This window comes from Metopolophium dirhodum, chromosome 8 (assembly GCF_019925205.1).
Source record: "Metopolophium dirhodum isolate CAU chromosome 8, ASM1992520v1, whole genome shotgun sequence".
Lineage (NCBI taxonomy): Eukaryota > Metazoa > Arthropoda > Insecta > Hemiptera > Aphididae > Metopolophium > Metopolophium dirhodum.
Genome location: NC_083567.1, coordinates 20,603,427 through 20,627,136, shown reverse-complemented (window position 1 = coordinate 20,627,136; position 23,710 = coordinate 20,603,427). Strand labels below are relative to the sequence as shown.

Sequence of the window (23,710 nt, the reverse complement as noted above, 5' to 3'; positions counted from 1 at the left end):
GGCTCAAGTGAGGGGGTGTCACTACACCTGCAACACCACATGGCTACGCACCTGTAATGGGCAATAATATACCCATATTATAGACTATAGACACACACAAACGTCAAATATAATTATATACCTACAGTTGGATCTTATTGTTTATATATTTCTTATTTTGTTAATATTTGTATACATGCCGACATGCTGCGTTCTAATATGACGCTGATATTCAAATTCGTTTCCAAAAAGTAGGGATTATTATTAAAGTTATTAGTTTATTACCTACCTACTTGAAAGTTGAAAGCTTGACAGATTATCAGTTGTTCGTCATAATTTTATTTGTACATAATTTTTCTATTATCACCAATACTTTAAGATAAATATACCGAGACACCGAGTAATTAATTTAAGTAATGGGTAACAAACTGTACATTTATATTTTAAACTATATAAAATAAACTACCAAACTAACTTGATTTATTACTTTCATCAACTCGCCGCCTTACTCCGCACTTCCCAGACCTTCCATCACTCTATTATTTTTATCTCATTACATTGCATAACGAGTTTGTTCACTTTTATAGTTTTGCTACAGTATAGATACGAAAACTATAGCGATCGGTAAAAATATTAAATACTTTTAATTATTTGTTGTTACACTTAGTGTATGTGCGTTATGTGGATAGTGCTGTATGAATTGTGACGCTAAACCCTAAATATGACTACGGTACCACAGCTGGAAGATGAACAAGAAAACCTCATGGCAGTAAAAGTAGTTGACGATTCGAATTCGGCTGAGAAGCCAAATTTAGAAGGGGATTGGTTGAATTTTTTCCTGTTGTTGTTGCTGTATTCGATGCAAGGCATACCATTTGGTTTAGCATTGGCTATGCCAATAATTTTGCAAGGCAACAAAAATGTATCTTACAGAGATCAAGTAAATATCTGATTCAACATCAAAAATTGTATAACCGTGCAAGTCGATTTGTATTATATACATGTTTAATAATTACTTGTATCCAAGTTTACGTAATTGTATACTTTACCGTTTTAATATAAACGTGGTTGTATTTTGTTCCAGGCTATATTCAGTTTTGTTGTATGGCCGGATAGCTTAAAACTAATGTGGGCCCCTTTGGTAGATGCGCTGTACATACAAAAGTTGGGAAGACGAAAATCATGGCTCGTACCAGCTCAATATTCAATTGGTGCGTGTATAAATTTAATTTAAATTATTAATAATTTATTATAAATGTCTCTGTTACGCACTTTATTTAAACAAGGGAGGATCTCGTTAGATTGCGTTATTCTTTGCAAAGTTGTGCAAGTGAACTGAAATAATTAACTTAAGTCAAGTTAATTTAAAAGAAAACAAAATCGATAAGTTAGAAGTTAACAAACCATAAACTTGGTGGATTATTTTTAAATCAACTGAGATTCATTTCAACTGTCAATCTTACTACATTTATGCATTTATTAAAAAATTATCAAACTAGTTAATGTTTGCCTTTGACGATTTTTGTAGCTGCATTTATCTGTTTATTGTTAGAATTTGTATTTCACGAAACCAGATACTTTAAGGGGCCTCGCTATAGCATTGATTTAAGGAGAATCATTTAGGCAATTTCTAATCTCGTCGTCGTCACCCGAGATCTATGTGTTAGTCGTAAATGATTATTAGTGTATGTGGCGTCTATTCGGGTCAATTCATAGAGTAATATTACTATATTACTAGAGTAATATGTACTCTATGGGTCAATTGTAGAGGTACGGAGTCCTCTCGCACGCACATGTCAGTATGTAAATATTGTGATCATGAAAAAATGTTTATTTTTCACTCAAACATACGATTCTCATTCCAACAATACGTTGCAACGATTACCTCGATTTGCATTGTGACAAAATATTCTTTTTTTCCACAACATGTACGAGGGATCGATCGAGGCACATTTTTAAAATTGTATTTAGTTAATTAAATATTTAAGTTGGAAATTCTGAATTTTTTGAATGTTTTACAATTTTTATTGCAATTTAAATTACAAAAATTAAACCCTTGTACCCTTGTACCCTTGTATATTATATTACGGACAATTCGAATATTTTTTTAGAGTGAAAATCGTGATGATTGTCGACACGTATCGTTGGAATTAGAAACAGTAGTTTTTGACAAAAAAAGACGTGGTAGGGAGGCCTCTTACAGCATATTATACAACCGATATTATAAAACCTTTGTGTCAAACAGGAGCATGTTTTATTTATATGGCCGGAAATATTGATGAATGGTTGCCGGAAACACGTAGACCAGACATAATAAAATTGGTATCAGTATTTTTCTTTATGAAAACCTTGAGCAGCATGCAAGACATAGTCGTCGACGGTTGGGCACTGACAATGCTCAAAAAGTCAGTGTTATTGTTCACTTTTTCATTATTTCGAATTAGTACAATATAAACCATCTTAAATAATACGTGTGTTGCATTTTTATATCACACAGGAATAACGTAGGCTATGCATCTACATGCAATGCAACTGGTCTAGTGACGGGCTGGATGATAAGTTATGCATGTTCCGTTTTGTTGACGTCAGAAGACTTCAGCAACAGGTACTTACGAACTATTCCAGATACGGGAGGAGTGTTCACTATGAAAAGTAAGCGAGTAAAACTCATTTCGATAAATCTTTAGTGACAAATAAAAAACCGATTGTCAACTAATTCTTAATTTGTATAGGTCTATTCTACGTTTGGGGTATCCTATTTATATTATTAACTACATTGATTGCAATTTTTAAAAAAGAAAAAGATACCAGAATAGAGGACGACCACGTAAAGCTCAACATTGTGCAAAACTATTCATTACTATGGGACATTTTAAAACTACCTAGTATTCAATTGTTGGTGATAGCAATGCTGACCTCGAAGGTAAATATATAGATTCCTAATCAAAGCGTTATTATTTGCATACATTTATACCTGTGTTATACCTCGTCAATAGATACCTCAGCTATTAGGATTTGTATGGCCCTGGGCAAAAGATATTAAACTTTTTAAATCAATTCACAAAGTACACAAACCCCCAAATTTATTTTATCCCGCCCATTTTCAACGGAATCACGCAGTTCACCCCGCGAAGGTGATTACGGCACTGATCATAGTAATAGGTACTTATCAATTCGACTATCCAGTTCAAGACTGCAACAACTCGAAATATAACAAATCCGAGTTATGTACACCATCTTATGACGATTTCAGTTCAAGAACGCAATAAAATATAGTTAAATTATCGACCATGAGAGAGCATTCTCAATATTATAATTTACAGTACGTTACATAGAGAAACAATATAGAAAACACATATACCCAATAAACCAATTTAAATATAATTATTAATCACATATCTACCTACTTTTTTAAAATTTTTTATTTGATTTACACAATCTACATATTGTATTGTGTGTATATGATGTTGTCATCTCATTTAAATCAATTATAAAATATCATACAAATTACAAAACATTAACATTAGCACAGTTTTTAGTTTTCAATACATATAAAGTATGTGATAGTAGATTTCAGTATTTCACTATGAAATATTCAAATTCCGATTTGGAATTATAATATATTATGTGTAAGTTATAATGTGCAGTTAGCCCAAATAGATTTTTTTCCAATGCTTTGCAATTAACTTGATTACCTAAAAAAATTGTTTGTCAATATAATAACTAAATAATATTACATTTAAAAAATGTATATACTTACTCAATTTATTTTGTAGTCATATTTAAATCCATTGTGAAGCAATATTTTTATTTTTCACTGTTACCAAAATATTGGTATTTTTAAATGTAATTGCAAACAGCAGTATGAATATTATTAGTAGAGGATCATCCAAAATGTAAGTGATAGTAGATTTCATTATGAATTTTTTAAATTCCGATTTGGAATCATAATATATTATGCGTATGAATCATTTCATATTCATTTTTTTTTATGAATTAAAAAGTGGAGATGAAATCATCTGTCTAAGTAGGTATGTTTGATGTAAATATAGATAATCTTAGACTATATATGTGCTAAATTGAAATACCAAAACGAACAAAACTCTTCAATAACTGATAGAAACATCTTAATTGTTAGTAATATTTCTATGTAGTGCTATGCCACTTGATTGTATAGCTAGGCATTTATCATGAACTATCTTAGTTCATGGCATTTATTATCCAGTAGGTACCAGTGTACCATAGGGGCTATACATTTAAACAACAATAATTTGTTGGTTGTATAAATGATTAAACTGAAATCAAAAATATGTTTAAACTTAATGACATATTGTATAATTTATTTAATTGTAGAAACTACCAACTAGTAAAACTTACCAACAAATTGTACATAATATATGTACCTACTCACCAAGTATCCAATTGACATGCAACTAACCAATTTAGGTACTTTTTTATTTGATTAAATCATTAAAAAAATACAATATGTATGTGGTAGATAAGAAAAAATATATACAAGAACTTTGTACTTAAACTTTATTATATAATAAGTGCATTAAAATTTAAACACTTAAAAATGTGAAATATTAAAAATTAGTACAAAGGACTATAATAGTATAATAAATTATTTGATCCACGATAATATCATACACTTTACTTAATAATATTATAGATTGCAGACAGAAAAACTGCATCGTCTTCGCTCAGAACTCGCATGCACGAGAGCCCTTCGTACCGCAACAATTGACCCGAATGGACGCCACACACACACTAATAATCATTTACGACTAACACATAGATCTCGGGTGGCGACGACGAGATTAAAAATTGCCTAAATGATTCTCCTTAAATCAATGCCATACCGAGGCCCCTTATAGTACATTCAAATAGGTCACTGTATATAATATCACCGTATAAGAAAAACGATTCTGAGCCAAGACGGTCAGTTAGACTATGATATTACTAAGTATATTTTACGATATTACTGTGATCATTCTAGTCAGGCATCACCGTATTGTAGGTATTTTGTAGTTGGGACAAGATGATTACACACAAATATTATGCGTCATATGACAAGTGACAGTAATAGTCCAATTACTTATAATAAGTTATTGTAGTGAGTAGGTACAACGGTTATCATCGATATGCCTTGAGGTCACAATTTAAGATAGTAACTATTGTATACTATCTTAAATCGTGCTTGAGGTCGAACAATATCGGATTTATTAATTATAGCTTCTGATCTTTGTAATTGTCAATTGATAAGTATTATTATGATCAGTGCCGCAAACACCTTCAGTGGGGCGATCTGCGCGAACCTTGCCAAATGGGAATTATAAAATACATTTAGGGGCACAACTTAAGTTTACAGTACTTACTGAATTGATCTGAAAAATGTAATATCTTTTACCCTAGGGCATACAAATCCTAATTGTTGCGGTATCTACCGACTAGGTATAACACATTAACACACAAACACCTCCCAAAACTACCCAACTTTGAGGAGTTATATACTTATATCTCATCAATGGATCAATGAAAAATGAAAATTTAAACTCAATAATTCATAAAAAAAATAGCCTTATTAATTTATGAAATTAAAAGTATAAGTTACCATTTGAAAATCAAAAGTTGATAGTGTTTTCCCTAATAAATATAAGGGTGAAAAATATAAAAAAATTATATAATTCTAGAATAGCGTAATACTATAATTTTGAAAAAAAAAAATTTGAAAAAAGTCAATACTTTTTGAGATAATGAGTGTTTTACCCTTTGAGGAGCATGAGCGTATAATTACATTTTTCAAATATACTGTCAAAAAGTGCATGGACGTATACATTCGTTTTTACCGTAAATTCTTTTTAATTTCTTTGTTTATGTTTCATTACTCAAAAATACCTTATATATAATATGTGCTGCCATCTGTGAAGTTTAATTTCAATCAATCGATTTATTTTCATTTATCAATACATGAAAAATAGGACATACATATAAGTCTTCGCTTTTATTTTTTTCCAATTTTTCATTCCTTAGTTGCTCCCTGAATTGCATTTACGTATACCAAGGCTGCTCCTCAAAGGGTTAATGAATCACCCTGTATATTATCATATCAATTTATATGAAGTCTTACGTATTAATATAATTACGTAGGTATTAATGAACCTTTAAAGTTCTGTTAGAATGATAGTTTTATACATTGTATGAAATCTAGATGTAGTCAAATTTTAACTAATTTTAGATTCTGAGCGAAGCGATAAATGTATTGATTTTACAATGATGTGTGTTTTTTTTTTATTTTTTTTTTTGTGTCTGTCATTACCTTTTAGGACAGCAAAAGTGCTTGGATTTTCTTAGTAACTTTTCTGATAAGAAAATGAATCTAGTTGGTATTTTGGGGGGTCAAAAGTAAAAATTTCCCAGTAGTTTTTAAAAGCGACGGGAAAACAAAAGAAAAATTAAGGAAAAACGGGAATTTTTACACAATATCTGTTTTTGAGAAAATCGATTTTGGTTTTTGGTGCAACTCTAAAACAAATGACCGTAGGTACATGCAATTTTGACTGAATGTTTATATTAGCATTTTCTATACACCATAACATTTTCCAAATATCTTGACATATTTTGAGCTGTTTACGGACATTTTCAGTTTCCATTTTTTTTAGTTTTTTTTTCTATAAATATCAATAAAATTTTATTTGTTGGTTAAATAAGCTTGAAAATTTAATAGAAGGCTCTTAGGTTATTGTTTCAAAGGCAGTTGAAACAAATTAAAAATTCTTGGTTGCAGTTTTTATTTATAAGCATTTAAAGTTCAAATCTTGACAAAATACGTAAAAATGACGAAAATTAGCAAATTATTTTGAGTTAGAAATTCATAAAAATTTTTTTTTTTAAATCTAAGAATTGAAAATGTAATACAAGATTATCCATAAGTTTGTCTACCTTTATCAAAAAAAAAATTTCTACAAGAAAGTCAAATTAAATTTTTATGAGCGTTTGAAATTCATATTTTTACAACATTTGATATTTACTCGATTTCTCATGTAACGATTTTCTTATTTTGTTGTAATTAAAAAACGTATGACTGTATTTACTTGAAAATTTCACTGAATGTTTATATTATCATTTTCTATACACGATAAAATGTTGAAAATAATTTGACTCTTTTTGAGCTGTTTATTACGGACATTGTCAGTTTTAAATTTTTTTAGTTTTTTTTTCTATAAATATCAATAAAATTTTATCTGTTGGGGAGAAAAGCGTGAAAAATTAATGCAAGTCCCCTGATATATTGTTACAATAGCAGTTGAAAAATTTTTTAGAAAAACAATTTTTTTATAAGCATTTAAAGTTCAAATTTTGACAAAATTTATCAAATTTATAATTTAATTATTATTTTGTGGTTAAAAATGTATAAAATGTTCAACTTTTATAGCTAAGGATTGAAAATTGAAGACGTAGTAAATAGGTTATTTATAAATTACTTTATTCACAATAATATCATCAAATATACTTGGTAATATCATAAGCTGACTGACCGTTTTCGCTCAGAATCGTTTTTCTTATACAATGATATTATATCATTGAATTCAAATTTAACACCATCCATTACAGTCACTCACTTGTAACTTACTGTACAGCAGAGCAACATCCACTTACCCACCTTTTTTTAATTTGTTCATCATTAACAATGTGTATTGTATATATTATTAAAGATAGGATTTGCTGCAACGGACAGTGTGGCGGTTTTAAAACTCATTGATGCAGGAGTACCTAAAGACGACATTGTGTTTATAAAAACAACAATGTTTGTTGTAAAAATTATTTTGCCACTTGTTGTAGCGAAATACACGTCTGGTCCAAAACCGATGAACGTTTACCTAACAGCAACACCAATCAGGTATAGATAAACTCAATACCCAACTAACTAGTAATTACTTAATTACTTAGTAACAGTGTTGAGAAAAGATAACCAAAAAATCATCTGGATAAGATAACACATAATTCATTCAAAATTTATCTAGATAAGATAAAATATATCATCATTTTTTTATATCTAGTTAAAGATAAATATACACATATATTTATGATTTATCTAGATAAAAAAATAGATAAATATAATTTATAATTAAATATTTAAGTTGGAAATTCTGAATTTTTTAGAATTTTTATTGCAATTTAAATTACAAAAATTGAAAATGTGGCCTTAAACCGTTCCCTTGTAATATTACGGACAATCCGAATAATTTTATTCGTCGTAAAATAAATTTAGTCAGACCAAAATACAATCTTGATAAATTTTAGGTACGCATAAGCATACCTTGTAATACCTCAAATGATGCCACTGCCATACTGTATGCAAATTAAACATAACAAAATACATTTATACTATAATAATCTTTGAATTAAAGAGGTTTTAAATATAATTTCAGATTACTTTGGAACATTGCATATTTGGTGTTTATTTATTATACACCGACATTGATAACAACAAATGGATTTGTTAGTATTCCAATATATTACTATGCATTTTTAGTATTTATACTATTAATACATGATGTGAGTAATAACTACTAATTAATAAATTAATAGGTGATTCAAATGAACACAATTTCAATTCAAATACTGTTGTGATACATATTAATATCAATTAAAGGCGTCGGAGCCGGTGCGTTTTTTAGTACAAAAACATGTCTTACAGGAAATACTATCACGCCCTGTAGAAGAGTCAGATTTCATTAATTTTTTTATTTAAAATAAGAAAACATTCTTATGGTCGGCTCTCTAATGAGACTCTCTGGTAAGACTGATTTCAAAAATTATAATTATAGAAGTTAAAATACGCATTTAAATAATGCACAATGTTTGTTCTTTTTCAAACGTATTTTTATACCACTATTTAAAGTAAAATGAAAATTCGGCCTTTGATTTGACGTGAAAAATGATCTCTTCATTTAAATAAAAAAAAATCAATGAAATCCGATTATTCTAAAAGGTGTGAAAGTTATTCCTGTGAAGTAATTTTCATTGATACAATACACCGTATCAACCCCCCTCCAACTAAATAGATACCAATCTGTAAATTAGTGGAAAACTATTATAAATTATAATTGAGGTAGTAACAAAAATAAAATAGAATTTTGGAAAATTTTATAGAAATTCGGTAATTGAAAAACTGGCACGACACCCTTAAGAAAAATGTATTATGAGAAATTTATGAAAAATTAAAATATATTATCATGTATTGTTAATTTATCAATAACCCTGTGATTTCATTTATATAGATTCTAGATAACATTATGATTGTATCTATATTAGCTTTTTTCTCTCGAATAAGTGATTCACGTTTTGGTGGCACCTACATGACGTTATTGAATACACTTTCAAATTTTGGAGGAGCATGGTCATCTCCGGTCGCTATTGGAATGATAGATTTTCTAACCTTTAAACAATGTTCTTTGAATCACAAGAATGATTGCTCAACTACAAATCTAAAAAACGTAAGAAATTCAAATAAAATTATTCGATTAATTTAGCAATAACAGGTTTTTATTATGTTTACATTTTAGATATAAACTTTACCTTGTTATATTAGTTAATAGTTATACATAGGCACGTAGTATGATAAATGATAAGCAACAAACATAAACATAAGAAAAATATTTTTAAATTATAATGAAATTAATTATCAATTAATTAACATCATAAATAGACAAAACAGACTCGCCTAGTTATTATATTTAGCTACTAGCTGATCCTGTGCACTTCGTTGCCCGTTAAATGTACCAACTCTATATGACTCAAACTTTGTTCAATTCGTTATTTAATATTCGGTGTATGGTGTTCAAAATTTATCTTAACTTTTCTGATGCCTGGAATAAAAATTCTGATTCGCAGCAGTATATTATCAGGTAGGCAATCTACCTGCGGTAGATCGCGGACCCAGTGCGGTTTGTACGTAAGTGTATGATTTAACTCTTAAGTATCAAAGTTATACCAAGTTTATTTTGATATAATACGGCGGATTAATGTAATCAATTAATACATAGTCCTAACCTAACCTAAACGTACTAAATTCCGACGAATAAAAACCAAATTTAACTCTTTTTAAATTAGCCTATCTTCTTCACAGAGATCTGCACACAAACGTATATATTTTAATATAGGCTATAGCTGATCCTGCACACTTTGTGGCCCGTAAAAAATTACAACTCTTAAACAAATTGTGATTGTTCAACTCCTTTTTGGTGTAACTCACTGCACTACTGCAGTAAGTGCAACTCAGCCACCCTGGTAGGCAATGTGTGAAAATTCGATTTGATGCATGCTTGTACCTGATCTACCCGATTAACCAATAGCAACCAATAATAAATAAATACTATTTCTATTAATTATTTCTCCTATAACCAATAGCAATCATTTATAAACAAATATTTCCATCATAAATCCTAAAATCCCTGTTTGAGCACTTCTATTAATTGAATGTAGCGTGATGTTATATAGCCTATGACTTTACTCAATGAATGGACTATCCAACATAAAAATAATTTTTAAATTCGAACCAGTATAACCCCTTACAGCCCCTTACAGCCCTTTTTTAGTAATAAAAAGTAGCCTATGTTTTTTCTCAGTGTCTAAACTATCTATGTACCAAATTTCATTTAAATCGGTTCTGTAGTTTCGGAGCCTATTCAATACAAACAATCAAATCTTTCCTCTTTATAATATTAGTATAGATTATTATTTTACTTTTTTGAAATGTACAAATTATAGTTTTCACTTCTAAGTTTTTTGTTTTAATTTATTTCATTTTAGATTTAAACGATAGAATGGTGTTGAAATAAGTATTTAAAATAATAATTATTCAATATTTTTTATTTACATTCTTTCCTTTTTTGTTTTTTGATTATAGATGTGTAACACAATCGGAGGTGATTGTGTTGTTATAGTTAACGGGTATTACGTAGAAACGACTGTGTGTACCATCATCGGAATCATTTGGTTTTGTATTTTCAGAAATATCCTTAAAAATGTTCAAACTAAGGGCCGTTCTTATTGGTTGGTCAATATAAATAAACCAAAAAAATGAAATAAAAATAAAAAATAAAAATATATTATGTAAATATGTATGTAAGAAATAGAAAAAAAATATGGTATTTAGTATTTTACGGAGTTTTCTTTCTTTAACATTTGTTAACTGTATTTCGATCCTACGAAATTTAAAACTTGATTTTGGTTTTGGATTTCCCATACTTTGAGATGAAATATTCAATCTTAAGTGTTGCTGTTGGTTATTAATATTTATATTAAATAAATAAATATATTAAATTAATATTGGGATTGTGACGATTAACCGCGAGATTGAAAGCCGCATGTCATCATTCCAAATGATTACTTACCTTATACCTTATAGCTGTATAAACTGGCTATGTCAACTGCCAAGAATTAAATAGCCAATATTATCGTCGTTGTCACTAAACTGTCACCAAATCGGAATTTGTTAGTTAAAAACTTGTTTTTTGGTCGAAAAACCGGTTGTTGGCGATTTGGGGATCAGTGAATTTGGAACAAACAATTTTGTTACAATAGTAGTACCTTTAATCAATGACAATTTTTACTATTTAGTATTTACATTGGTATACATTACGCATGGGATTAGGTCCAACCTAACCAATATGCGTAAACTTGAAAATGGCACCCATCAGGTAAACACATTTAAAACTTATAAGACAACTATAAGTAAATACCTAGAACATATTTTGTACTGCTTTTTTGTTGTTTAAAATTTGAGAGTAATAAATTGTGCGCGCACTGTTAATACCTAGCAAAAGTGAATATGGAAATATTAGAATATGTTTTTGCCAAAGACAGTGGGTTCTGGGTTTTTGTTCTGATGCTGGAAAAACCCGTTTCAACCTAATAACAACTAATTACATTTTTAATTATAAATATTATGCTTACTATTTTTTATATTATACTGTAATATAATTTTTGTTTATATTATTTTTAATACCCCGAGTCGGCGTATAACGAATGATCTATAAATCACAAATGTAACAAATTATTATATATTAACACTAACTTAAAGCGTACGGATGGCTCACGTGACAGAGCGGTATCATTCGGATGTGAGAGAGGTAGTTACTGACTATTGTTGCCGACCATTGACTGGCACAACATTTATTAACAACATTTATTGTTGTCAACATTTATTAACAACACCACACAATTTTGTACCTAATTTATATTTTATAGATTCTACTCGTCATTACGTGAGTGCCTAAATTTATTTTATTTAATAGGATAAGTGATTCTTGTTTTGGTAGTATTTTGAATATTTTGTATAACGAGTTTGTTCACTTTTATAGTTTTACTTCAGTATAAATACGAATACTACAGTGATCGGTATAAATATTTTTTGCTATTCAGTATTCTTACTTCTTAGTGTATGTGCGTTTTGCGTTTAGTGTGTGAATCGTGAAGACTAAACCTTTTATATTTTCTGAATAATTAGAGTAATTTTGTTTTCGCTTTTAATCTGAAAATATTATAGAAATATATTTATATAAAATAAAACACGGTTTTCTTTCTTTAACATTTGTTTACGATTCTTCGAGGTTATGAAGTTTCAAACTGGATTTTGGATACCATTAAAAATCTGTTTTGTTGTTCGTGAAACCAAGTTTCTTCGATTTAAGAGTTGGCTAACTGGCCTAATGAAATACCATATTATGGCATAAACAATCTATAGTTAATATAAAAACCGTGAGACATTCATACATAACAGCATAAAGAAAAAACAAATAGATAAACTTCTTTATATCAGTACCCCACCTTATATTTAAATATTTAAATATACCTACACTAAAACAGAATATTTTGAATAGTTTGTCTATAACGAGTTTGTTCACATTTTTAGTTTTACTTCAGTATAGAATATCGATATGAAAACTGCAGTGATCGTTAAAAATATTTTTAATTATTTTTTGTTATTCTTAGTGTATATGTGCTTTATGCGTTTAGTTTGTGTATCGTGAAGACTAAACCGTAAACATGATGGTACCAAAGCTTGAAGATGAACTAGAAAACCTGAGACCAGTGGTAATAGTTGAAGATTCGAATTCAGCCAAGAAGCCAAATTTGAAAGGAGATTGGTTGAATTTTTTCCTATTGTTATTGCTGTATACGATGCAAGGCATACCGTTTGGTTTGGCATTGGTAATGCCAATAATTTTGCAGAGCAAGAAAAATGTATCTTACAAAGATCAGGTAAATATCTTATTCAACATCAACAATGGCGTGATCCTGCGATTAATATTGTATAATATAAATGTTTAATATTGACTTGTATCTAAATCTACAAAATAATATACGTTACCGCAGTGACGTACGCAGGGATTTTCAATGTAGGTGGGGATTCATTGAAAATTAATTACTGTTTTATTTTTATTTTGTCCAGTCTAATAAGTATAGACGTTTAGGTGAAGTTTTTGGAAGAAAATTGGACCTAATTGGTACTTTCAGGAGATAGAAATTGAATATATGCAGTACTTTTTAAAATAATCTTGAAAAACAAAAATAAATAAATGGAAAATTTGTTAAAGTTGTAATATTGTTATTAAAAAAATTGTTTGGTAACCTTGGTTAGACCGCCTTTGCTTGAATTGTCTTTGATTTATAATTTTAGTTTTTTTTCTAAAAATATCTATAGGAATTTATTCGTACCGTAAAAATCTTTAAAATGTAATACAAAGTTCCTCATAAGTATTTTTTTTTTATAGCTATTTAACTAACGATACATAAGCGTGATTATTATTTATAGTCATTTAAAGTTCAAATTTTGATAAAATTACAATTAAATTGTAGTTAGAAATTCATAAAATGTTCAATTTCGATTTGTATGGCTAAGGCTTGAACTTTAAATAAATATTTACAATTATAAACAATACATTTTCGTTGAATTCAAATTTAACACATTATTACTGTGCAGCAGTTCGGTACACACTGTCTCATATTTAATTTATATTAGTTATAGCTAAACTGGTATAGACGTATGCATAAATTAATTTATGTGTATATATATATATATATATATATATTATATTTGTCGCATCCATTTCACGTCTGACCAGTTTTGAAAGAAATTCGAAATAAATAATACGTGTAATAATGTAATTAATGTGATAATGTAATAATAATAAATAATAGAACTTTTCTACCTTCTCTTAAATGTATACTCTAAAATGAAAATAAATAAAACTTTGTTTTATAATAAATTTGAAATACTTTATTATTTAGTAACCAAACAGTTGTTCATAAAATCAGAAATTAATTTAATTATTTTACTAGGTGAGAAATGATTAATTTAAGTGGTATATTCAATTTCAAAACTGATCCTAATTGATTAAAAAGTGTACTTGGTTCATATAGAGGTCTCAGAAGTTGGTATATTATTTGTAATTATCATAAACACGACATCGCCAATAGGGTCTCTCAATATTCATGAGTGAACAGATATTATAAAAAAAATAATATAATTACTATCAAAAAAAATCTGACATGTGACGACTGACGAATAATTTTATTGTTTTGAATTTTTAAAGTATTTACATAAAAGTATTTGAATTTCAAATACAATTACGTCCATTACAGTATTGAAATACTTTTTAAATATTGTATTCAAAAAATATTTAAAAAGTATTCCAAATACATATATAAGACTACTATAAAAGTATTTAAATACATTTACTCAAATACTTTACTAGACTGAACTATGGCAATGATATTCGCAGAGACTGGTGAACCTCTATCCACATTTTTTTGAATTTTGTAAATTTTTTTAAAATTATACAAACGATACAAACTTTTTCACTTAGTAGAAAAGTTTGAAAATGTAATGCAAGGTTTCTCATAAATTGCTTTAATAGCAGTTTAAAAATATTAATGATACATAGGTGCGATTAATTGTCAAATATATTTAGAGTTAAAATTTTGAATAAATGAATGCAACTATATTATAGTATACACAATATAATAATACATAACTTTCATATGCAGTCGAAAAAGTGTGGTGAATTTAAGAGATCCAGAAAGTATCTTTTTTTTGTTTTAACATCTTGGCATGTCATGCACAATACTTTTCAGTATAATCATACCCATTTGGGTCGTGAGACCAAATCTAAAAAATGTCCCATTCAATGATGACGGTATTTTAATATCTCGTTCAGTAAAATAATCTATTAAAAAAATTTAAATTAAACAATTATAAAGGAATAAATTAAAAACGTGAACGGCTTTATAATTATTATTGACACAGAAGATAGAACGAATAAAATGACACAACAATGCGAATAGTATACATAGTAATACTGTACTTGCTTATTTGTACTTTTGATTGGATTTTCTATTTTATGTGGAAAGACCTATACTCATATCTTTTATGATTCATATTCTATGAGAACGAAAATTCCAAATTAGTTTATATCAGTATGACTGTAAATGTAGATAAGAAATAGGAATACGGCCATACGGGAACCTTTATTGAATTTCATACGTTTTTCAAATTATCTTAAATGTTAAGACACAGTTACATTTATTTTAAGTTTTCAGTGTCTTGCGAATTAAATTCAAATTTTTTGATACCATTCAATACAAATGTTTATATAAAAGTATCTTGTATCATTTGGCAAAATATGATACATGGTTCTAGTATAAAAATATGTATTATGGCACATGATACTTGATACATTCAAATTGTGTACCACGATACAAGATACAGTTGTATATTTGATACTGCCCATCCAATCCTACTTAGCTCCCCCCCTCCCCCATGCGCTCACCTCTGATTTACCATTATTTTTAACATAAACGTGGTCGTATTTTGTTCCAGGCTATATTCAGTTTAGTTTCATGGCCGGAAAGCTTAAAACTGATATGGGCTCCTTTGGTAGACGCGCTGTACGTACACAAGATGGGAAGACGAAAATCTTGGCTCATACCGGTTCAATATTTAATGGGTGCGTGTATCAATGTAAATATTATGTCTCCGTTCTGCATGCTTATACCCACACACGTGGGAGTATCTCTTTAGATATGGGCTGTAATTCCCAGTGTATTGTTGGTACCTATATAAGTTATAACCTATGTGCAGTGTCATGGAGAACATTTATAAACCATGATGCCCAGCATATATTTCAGTATCTACCCACTTAACATAATATATAGTACATAAAAGTTTTGAAATTGCTATAAAAGGGATCGCTTGTTTAAAATAATGGAACATGTCTATTTTTAGTTTTTTTGAAATTTCATATTCATTAAAAACCATGCGTACAACGACTTAAGATACACCCTGCATGGTATACGGTAGTGTCGTTCGTTGTCCTTATTCATGTTCCTTAACCATTCGTGTTGAACAGGAGCATGTTTCATTTATATGGCCAGCAATATTGATGAATGGTTGCCAGAAACGCGAAAGCCAGACATACTGAAATTGGTATATGTATTTTTCTTCATGGGAATATTGGTTGCCACGTTAGACATAGTTGTCGATGGTTGGTCATTGACAATGCTGAAGAGGTTGGTGATATTGTTAACTTTTTTATTATTGCGAATATGTTATTTTATAATACCTATGTTACATATTGAAATTTACACAGGAATAACGTGGGCTATGCATCTACTTGCAATTCAACCGGTATGGTGATGGGCATAATGTTAAGTTATATATTTTCCGTCTTGTTGACGTCAGAAGACTTTAGCAACAAGCACTTACGGATTAGGCCAGATGTGGGAGGGGTGTTCACTATGAAGAGTAAGTGAATAAATCTGATTATACTCGGATATCAATAATAACTGACTGTCAAAATAAAAGATATTTATTTATTTTATTATTCTCAATTTGTACAGGTTTATTATATGCTTGGGGTGTTCTTTTTATATTAATAACTACATTGATTGCAGTTTTAAAAAAAGAAAAAGATAACAGATTAGAGGATGACCACGTAAAGCTCAACATTGTTCAAAACTATTCACTAATATGGGACATTTTAAAACTACCCGGTATTAAATTGTTGGCATTAACATTGCTGACAGCTAAGGTAAATATAATATATAGATACCAAAGGACAGAGTTATTAGTTACATGAACTAATTAAGGGGATTGGTTGCGGTGATTTAATAAGGAGTCGCGTATAGGCAATTCGATGTCTTATACTCTTTACGCAGTGTAGTTGTGTGCGAAGTAAATGATTATTAGTAGATACGTTCGAGGTCCGTTGATTGCCACTCTCGCACGCACACGCATATGTCAATACATTCTTCTATGCATCACCTATAAAAAATACCAAAAGCGGTTAGGGTAAATTAAACATGCTTCCTAAAGTTTGATTGTAATTTCGAAAAAAAGGTTGAATTAGTAAGCTCTTAGCGAAGCAACTATGTTTTGTAGGTACCACTTTTTTGATATAAAACCCAAAAAGCCCAATAGAAATACAAATGCAATAATTTCATCAGATTTTTAAAAAAAAAATCCAAATTTTAAGGTCCTTTAAAATTGAAAATTGAAAATTGACTTCCTAGAAAGCCTAGTTATTTTGCCAAAGAATTCATACAGATATTAAAAATTATAATAGGACATTCGGAAGTATGTGTAATTTACCATCGCTTATTGGTCTAAAACGTATAAAAAATACGTGTGATGCGATCCCCTTAATTTAGAATATTTTCTTTAATACCACTGGTATTTGAAATATTATACTCGCGTTATTTATACATTAAATTATAACTCTTTCCATAGGTGCAATTTTGGGGGGGGGGGGGGGGGGGTCTAGGGGGACTTAGTCCCCCCTAGTTTTATTTAAGCCCCCCTAAGTTTTTAAATATACTCATTCGTAAATCCACCTATTAAAAAAATTACGCGGGTCTGTATTGATTTTATAAATTTAGCCCCCTCCCCCCCCCTCCCAAAATCAGTTGTACAAATTGCGCCTATCACTCTTTCCCTTATAGTCACGATATGTGTAAATATATTTATTTCAAGTCTTACATACCGGTATCATTTGTATTGAACCTACAAAGTTTTGTTGGAATGATAGAATAATACATTTCATTGAATCAATATGTAGTATACAGTTTAATTTTAATTTTTATTCTTTCATCAGTCAGTATAGGTGTAATAATGTTTATTGTGTATATTATTCAAGATTGGATTTGCTGCAACTGACAGTCTTGCGATTTTAAAACTTATTGACGCGGGAGTACCAAAAGACAACATTATGTTTATACATACACCGCTGTTTGTTGTAAAAATGTTTTTGCCATTAGTTGTAGCGAAATACACTTCTGGTCCGAAACCGATGAACGTATACCTAACAGCAACACCCTTCAGGTAGATAAACCAAATTACACAAAAATATAAGATTGGAGGACATGTACTATTAGCACTGTACTCTGAAGACCAAATGTAATAAAATCAATATTGAAACAACTAAAAAGTATCTATTATTAGTTAATTGTTATTTAATATTTACATAGGTAGTATTTACATCGTAGATAGGATACTTTTTATCGTTTAATTAAATACCTTAAATTTTTCCACGTTATGTAATGACCTATAAGATTTATATTAATGATATTAATTTTGTATCGAAGGCAGTAATCATTAATAAATACTACAAATGGAATGTGGTAAACGGTTTCGTATCAAAATACATCATAAAGCATAATTGAAATATACAATTCTAGATGGTATTAATATTAACACACGATATATAATATTATAAAATCTTTTACCAAAACGATATGGTACAATTCTTATGTATATTAAGTATTGACCAAACTGTCGTGTAAATATATTCCATAGGTCCTTATACACCATATTTACCAATGTTATAAACTACATACAAATAATATATGATTAGAATGTTGATTCTATATTACTTTGTCACGCACTGGAACCTTACTAATTTAAAGAAAAACAGTTATATACCTAATTATATAGTTAACTTTCTATTCTTTCTCAAAAAATTAACTGCTGAATAATTTAAAAAAAAAAAAAAAAAAAAAGGAGCAAGTAGGTGCTGTATATTTGTGGTGCTGTACAATACTTTTATCCATACTGTAAAAAAATAAAACATAATTAAATACAATTATATAATTATTTTCGCATTTAAGTGATTTTAAATATGATTTCAGATTATTTTTGAATATTTCATTTGGAGTGCTTATTTATTATACACCGACATTGATAACAACGAACGGGTTTGTTAATATTTCAATGTATTACTATGCATTTTTAATATTTATATTATCAATACACGATGTGAGTAAAAACTGTTTATTAATTAATATGTGATTCAAATTAACAATTTTTTTAGTTAAAACACTGTTATGATTCATTTTTATATCAGTCATGAAAAATATTGTAATTACTATGTATGTCTATGACTTATTGTGATTTTATTTATATAGATTCTAGATAACATTATGAGAGTAGCTTTATTATCTTTTTTCTCTCGAATAAGTGATTCACGTTTTGGTGGTACTTACATGTCATTCTTGGGTACACTTTTAACTTTGGGAGGAGCATGGTCGTCTTCGGTCGCCATTGGAATGGTAGATTTCTTAACGTTTAAACGATGTTCTTTAGATCACCAGAATAGTTGCTCTACAGAAAATCTAAAAAACGTAAGTAATACAAATATAATTATATTTTGATTAATACAAGCAATCCCAATTATTAAGAATATTATATGATAATATTTATTATGATCACATTCTTAAAAATAATTTTTTTTATATTTAAACGATTTTAACAGTGTTGAAAAAAGTATTTAATATAATAATTTATCAATTTGTATTTACATTCCTTCCTATTTTTGGTTTTTTGATTATAGATGTGTAAAACAATTGGAGGTGATTGTGTTGTTATAGTGAACGGGTATTACGTAGAAACGGCTGTGTGTACCATAATCGGAATCATTTGGTTTTGTATTTTCAGAAAGATCCTTAAAAATTTTCAAACTAAGGGCCGTTCTTATTGGTTGGTCGATATAAAGAGACCAAGAAAATGAAATAAATGTATATTGCTAAATGCCCATTTAGCCATAGTGATGAACATTTCTAATTTTTAAATATCTATTGTAATTTATTTATTATTTTAGTATTATTTATTTACGGGTTTCTATTGAGACTGATATTTTCTTATAATGATGATTAATATTTAATGTTATCACTTATAATATAATGTTAAGTTGTAATAAAGTCGCAGCATACCGGTTCGATATAATCCATCCATGACGAAATCAAGAAATATCAGTCGCCTCGAATGCCTGAAGACGTATACAACATAGTTTAAGTCTCTAAAAAATAAATATTGACTACCTCATCGGAAATATGATCATCATTATAATATGACATGATACTTATATGATTTAACTACAATTTATTTTATTTATTCAAATAGTTTCATATTGACATAGTGAAATGTTTGTTATGAAAGAAACTATAAATATGTTTTATTTGATGGCTAAATACATGTATCGGTACAATGAACCACAACTTATATTTGTATTATGTGTTACATTTTTTCATGATAACGCAGAATAGGTAACTATACCTGTATAAATTATAAATTATAAATGATTCTGAAATGATACATTTATAGACTTGCTGTACTTCAAATTAGAATTGTTTTATTTCACATTTAATTTATGGAGAAGATTTTAAGTGACAAAGTAGCACTGAATGAAATTAAAACTGGAAGTTCAGATAGTTTGATTGACATACTCACCCCTTCAGATGACTGTGAAACGAGCTTAACTAATTCATATACATAATTGAATAACATTCCTGGGGTTAATAAAGTTATAGCAGACATATACACTATTATCTTACACATCCACTTAAGGCTGCTCAATAAATATTGTTCTACCTGAAGTAGGTGTTCAGCGCCACTGGTTGGACACCCACACTGTTTATTCCTGCTTTTTGGCGAAGACTCAGTGGCGGCTATCCTATACTCAAGGTGTATTCGTCGATACACCTTATAGTTGGGTGGGTGGTCATGAACCACGATGTGTATAGTGGGTAATGATTAATGACCCTAAATGAATAAAAACAACATATTATTTAATAATCCAACCGTTGGCTTTAAGTGATGATATATAGTTAAATACGAATAAAAATACTAGGTAGTAAATACTGAATAGTAAATATATTGTAATATTGGATGTAGAAATTGTTGCATTTTCAATGTATCAAATAAACAGTACAATAAAATTAGCTCAGAACAATATATTATATTATTATATTATGAATTATAAATATTAAATATTAATAAGTAATCATTAATTAATGTTTATATCTACCTAGTGGAGATAAGATAATTTTTATATTTTATTCGTTTCATTTATTCTATGGCTATACAGTAGGTAGGTTTATAATAAAGCTGAGTTTTGAATGAAAAAAATAACCACTAAAATATTATTAGTGATTGTTGGCCGTGTTATCGTTAATCGTTATTAATTAGTAATTACTACTTATTAGTTATTATATTGAGTACGAAGTATGAACTACGAAGACCTATTTGAATTTAAAAATACAAAGTTATGTCTGATTGACCATTTTTACATGCAAATATAGTATAAAATAGGTTGGTAATAAATTGAATATAAACATCTTAATTTATTTTAGATTCTGGGTGGAATAATGTGTTCTTTTTTTATTATTTTTTTTTTGTGTGTCTATAGTCACTGAAAGGTATAATAAAGATTAAAGGTACAATAACAATGCTTTAATTTTCTTCTACATTATCTTTTCAAGTTGGAAAGTGAATCTAGTTCTGTACTTCGGGTGGTCAAAAGTAATCAGAAATAGTTAGGAAAAACAAACAACAAATTAAGGAAAACTGAGATTTTTACACAATACCAGTTTTAAAAAAAATCGATTTTGAAAAAATAACCGTAGAAGCATCAAATTTTCACAGAATGTTTTATATTACCAATTTTTATGCGTCATAACATTTTCGAATTATTGTTATGTTTTTTGAACTATTTATAAATTATAACCATAAAAAATTTCGAGTATTATTAGTTTTTTAAATTTTTTTAATTTAATGTTGTCGGTAAAAAAATTTTCATTCAATTGAAATTTTAATACACCGGTCTTCATTATGCTTTTTTGTTATCTAGTGGAAATTAAAAAAAAATTTGAGTATAAATCCACAATAGATTTTATGAACGTCTTAAGTTAAAATTTTGACAAAATTCATCAAAATCACGAAAATTGGCAAATTAATTCGAGTTAGAAATTTATACAAATTGTTCTATGTATATCTAAGATTTTAAACTTTCAAAATTACCTTTAAGTATTCCTACATATAACAAAAAATGTACAGGAAAGACAAATTACTTTTTTACAAGTTTTAAGTTAGACATTGGATATTCACCCGTAATTTAACAAATTCTCATACAATTTTCTTATTTTGTCGTTATTCAAAAACCATTAAGTAGATACTTGACATTTTCATTAATTGAATACTTTATCATTTTATATGCCTACATTATAACCTTTTAAAAATATTATGTTGACTCGTATTAAGGTATTTATAGACATTTAAAGTATTCAATTTTTTAGTTTTTATTTTATACATTTTAATAAAAATGTATTCGTTGTGTGAAAAAGCTTGAAAATTTATCACAAGGTTCCTTATAAGTTGTTAAAATAGCAGTTGATAACAATTAAAGTTCCATAATCACGTTATTTTGAAGTATTTAAAGTTCAAATTTTGACAACATTTATCAAAATCTTGAAAATTTTCAAATTGATTGTACTTAGTTGAAAAATTATAAAATGTTTAAATTTTATAGCTGTAAGGATTGGAAATTTAAAACAAAGATTCTCATAAATAGTTCATACTACAACCAAAAAATATAAAAAACTCAGTTATTTTTTTACAGACATTTTAAGTTTGGAAGAAATTACATTTTAAAACCGAAAATAACAATTTTAGTTATTTTGTTGTAATTTAAAAATATTATTCGTGGGTAGATGACACTTTTAGAGTATATTATTATATTTTAAACAAACAATAATATTTTCAAATGCAATTTTGTTGTAAAATTAATTTAACCTAGGTACGCTTGTACTAATGCCTAATAGTAAAACAAATTACTTTATTCAAAATAATGGTAAAAGGACGTTTCGCTCCCGTCGTTTCGTCACCGTAAAAAAGCGAGCCCACGGACGTTTCGTCCCCGTCTATTATTAAGATAGGACATTTGGCCCCGGGAGTTATATGAGTTATTTACCTACCCATAGGACGTTTGGCCCACGGTATTTTAATTTTTAAATCACTAAATTAATATTGCTTTTTTTAATTTAAATTTTTCGATTATTTTAAAAAAAACATACAATTTTAATATAATTTATAATAGTATGTGGGGATGGCCACAAAGTTTAAATTTGATTTAATAAAACAAAAATCATTCTAAAAACAATACTTCATAAATAGTCCGGTGTTGCCTACCAACAACTTGTAATAAAATTCCAAATTTTGATTTTTATTTCGATTTCTGTACTAAGCTAAAAACTTGTATTTATAATTTGAATATTGATGTTTAATTTGTTCTCAGTTATTTCAACTATTGTCTTCATGAGTTAAATTAACGATAGTTTTAGTCTTTCAATATTGTACTCTTACTCTTTGGGATTTTAAATATATTTATTATTA

The 23,710-nt window shown here is 28.3% G+C and overlaps 2 protein-coding genes across 4 annotated transcripts; both read left to right on the top strand.

Moving 5' to 3' along the window:
- LOC132950263 (acetyl-coenzyme A transporter 1-like) lies at nt 1-13,113 on the top strand. Of its 2 annotated transcripts, none has more exons than XM_061021610.1 (9): nt 1-919; nt 1,064-1,190; nt 2,225-2,384; nt 2,477-2,631; nt 2,712-2,902; nt 7,695-7,879; nt 8,412-8,538; nt 9,264-9,479; nt 12,979-13,113. In XM_061021610.1, the coding sequence occupies exons 1-9, from the start codon at nt 701-703 to the stop codon at nt 13,000-13,002; spliced, it is 1,404 nt and encodes a 467-aa protein (XP_060877593.1). In that variant the 5' UTR covers nt 1-700; the 3' UTR covers nt 13,003-13,113. The 2 variants fall into 2 exon arrangements, with proteins under 2 accessions (XP_060877593.1, XP_060877592.1); XM_061021609.1 differs by lacking the exon at nt 12,979-13,113 and adding an exon at nt 10,892-12,744.
- LOC132950265 (acetyl-coenzyme A transporter 1-like) lies at nt 13,033-20,542 on the top strand. Of its 2 annotated transcripts, none has more exons than XM_061021612.1 (9): nt 13,033-13,248; nt 15,869-15,995; nt 16,398-16,557; nt 16,638-16,792; nt 16,942-17,078; nt 18,183-18,367; nt 19,174-19,300; nt 19,450-19,665; nt 19,875-20,542. In XM_061021612.1, exons 1-9 carry the CDS (start codon nt 13,033-13,035, stop codon nt 20,049-20,051), a joined length of 1,500 nt encoding a protein of 499 aa, XP_060877595.1. In that variant the 3' UTR covers nt 20,052-20,542. The 2 variants fall into 2 exon arrangements, with proteins under 2 accessions (XP_060877595.1, XP_060877594.1); XM_061021611.1 differs by having other exon boundaries at nt 16,888-17,078.
- Nucleotides 20,543-23,710: the final 3,168 nt, after the last annotated feature.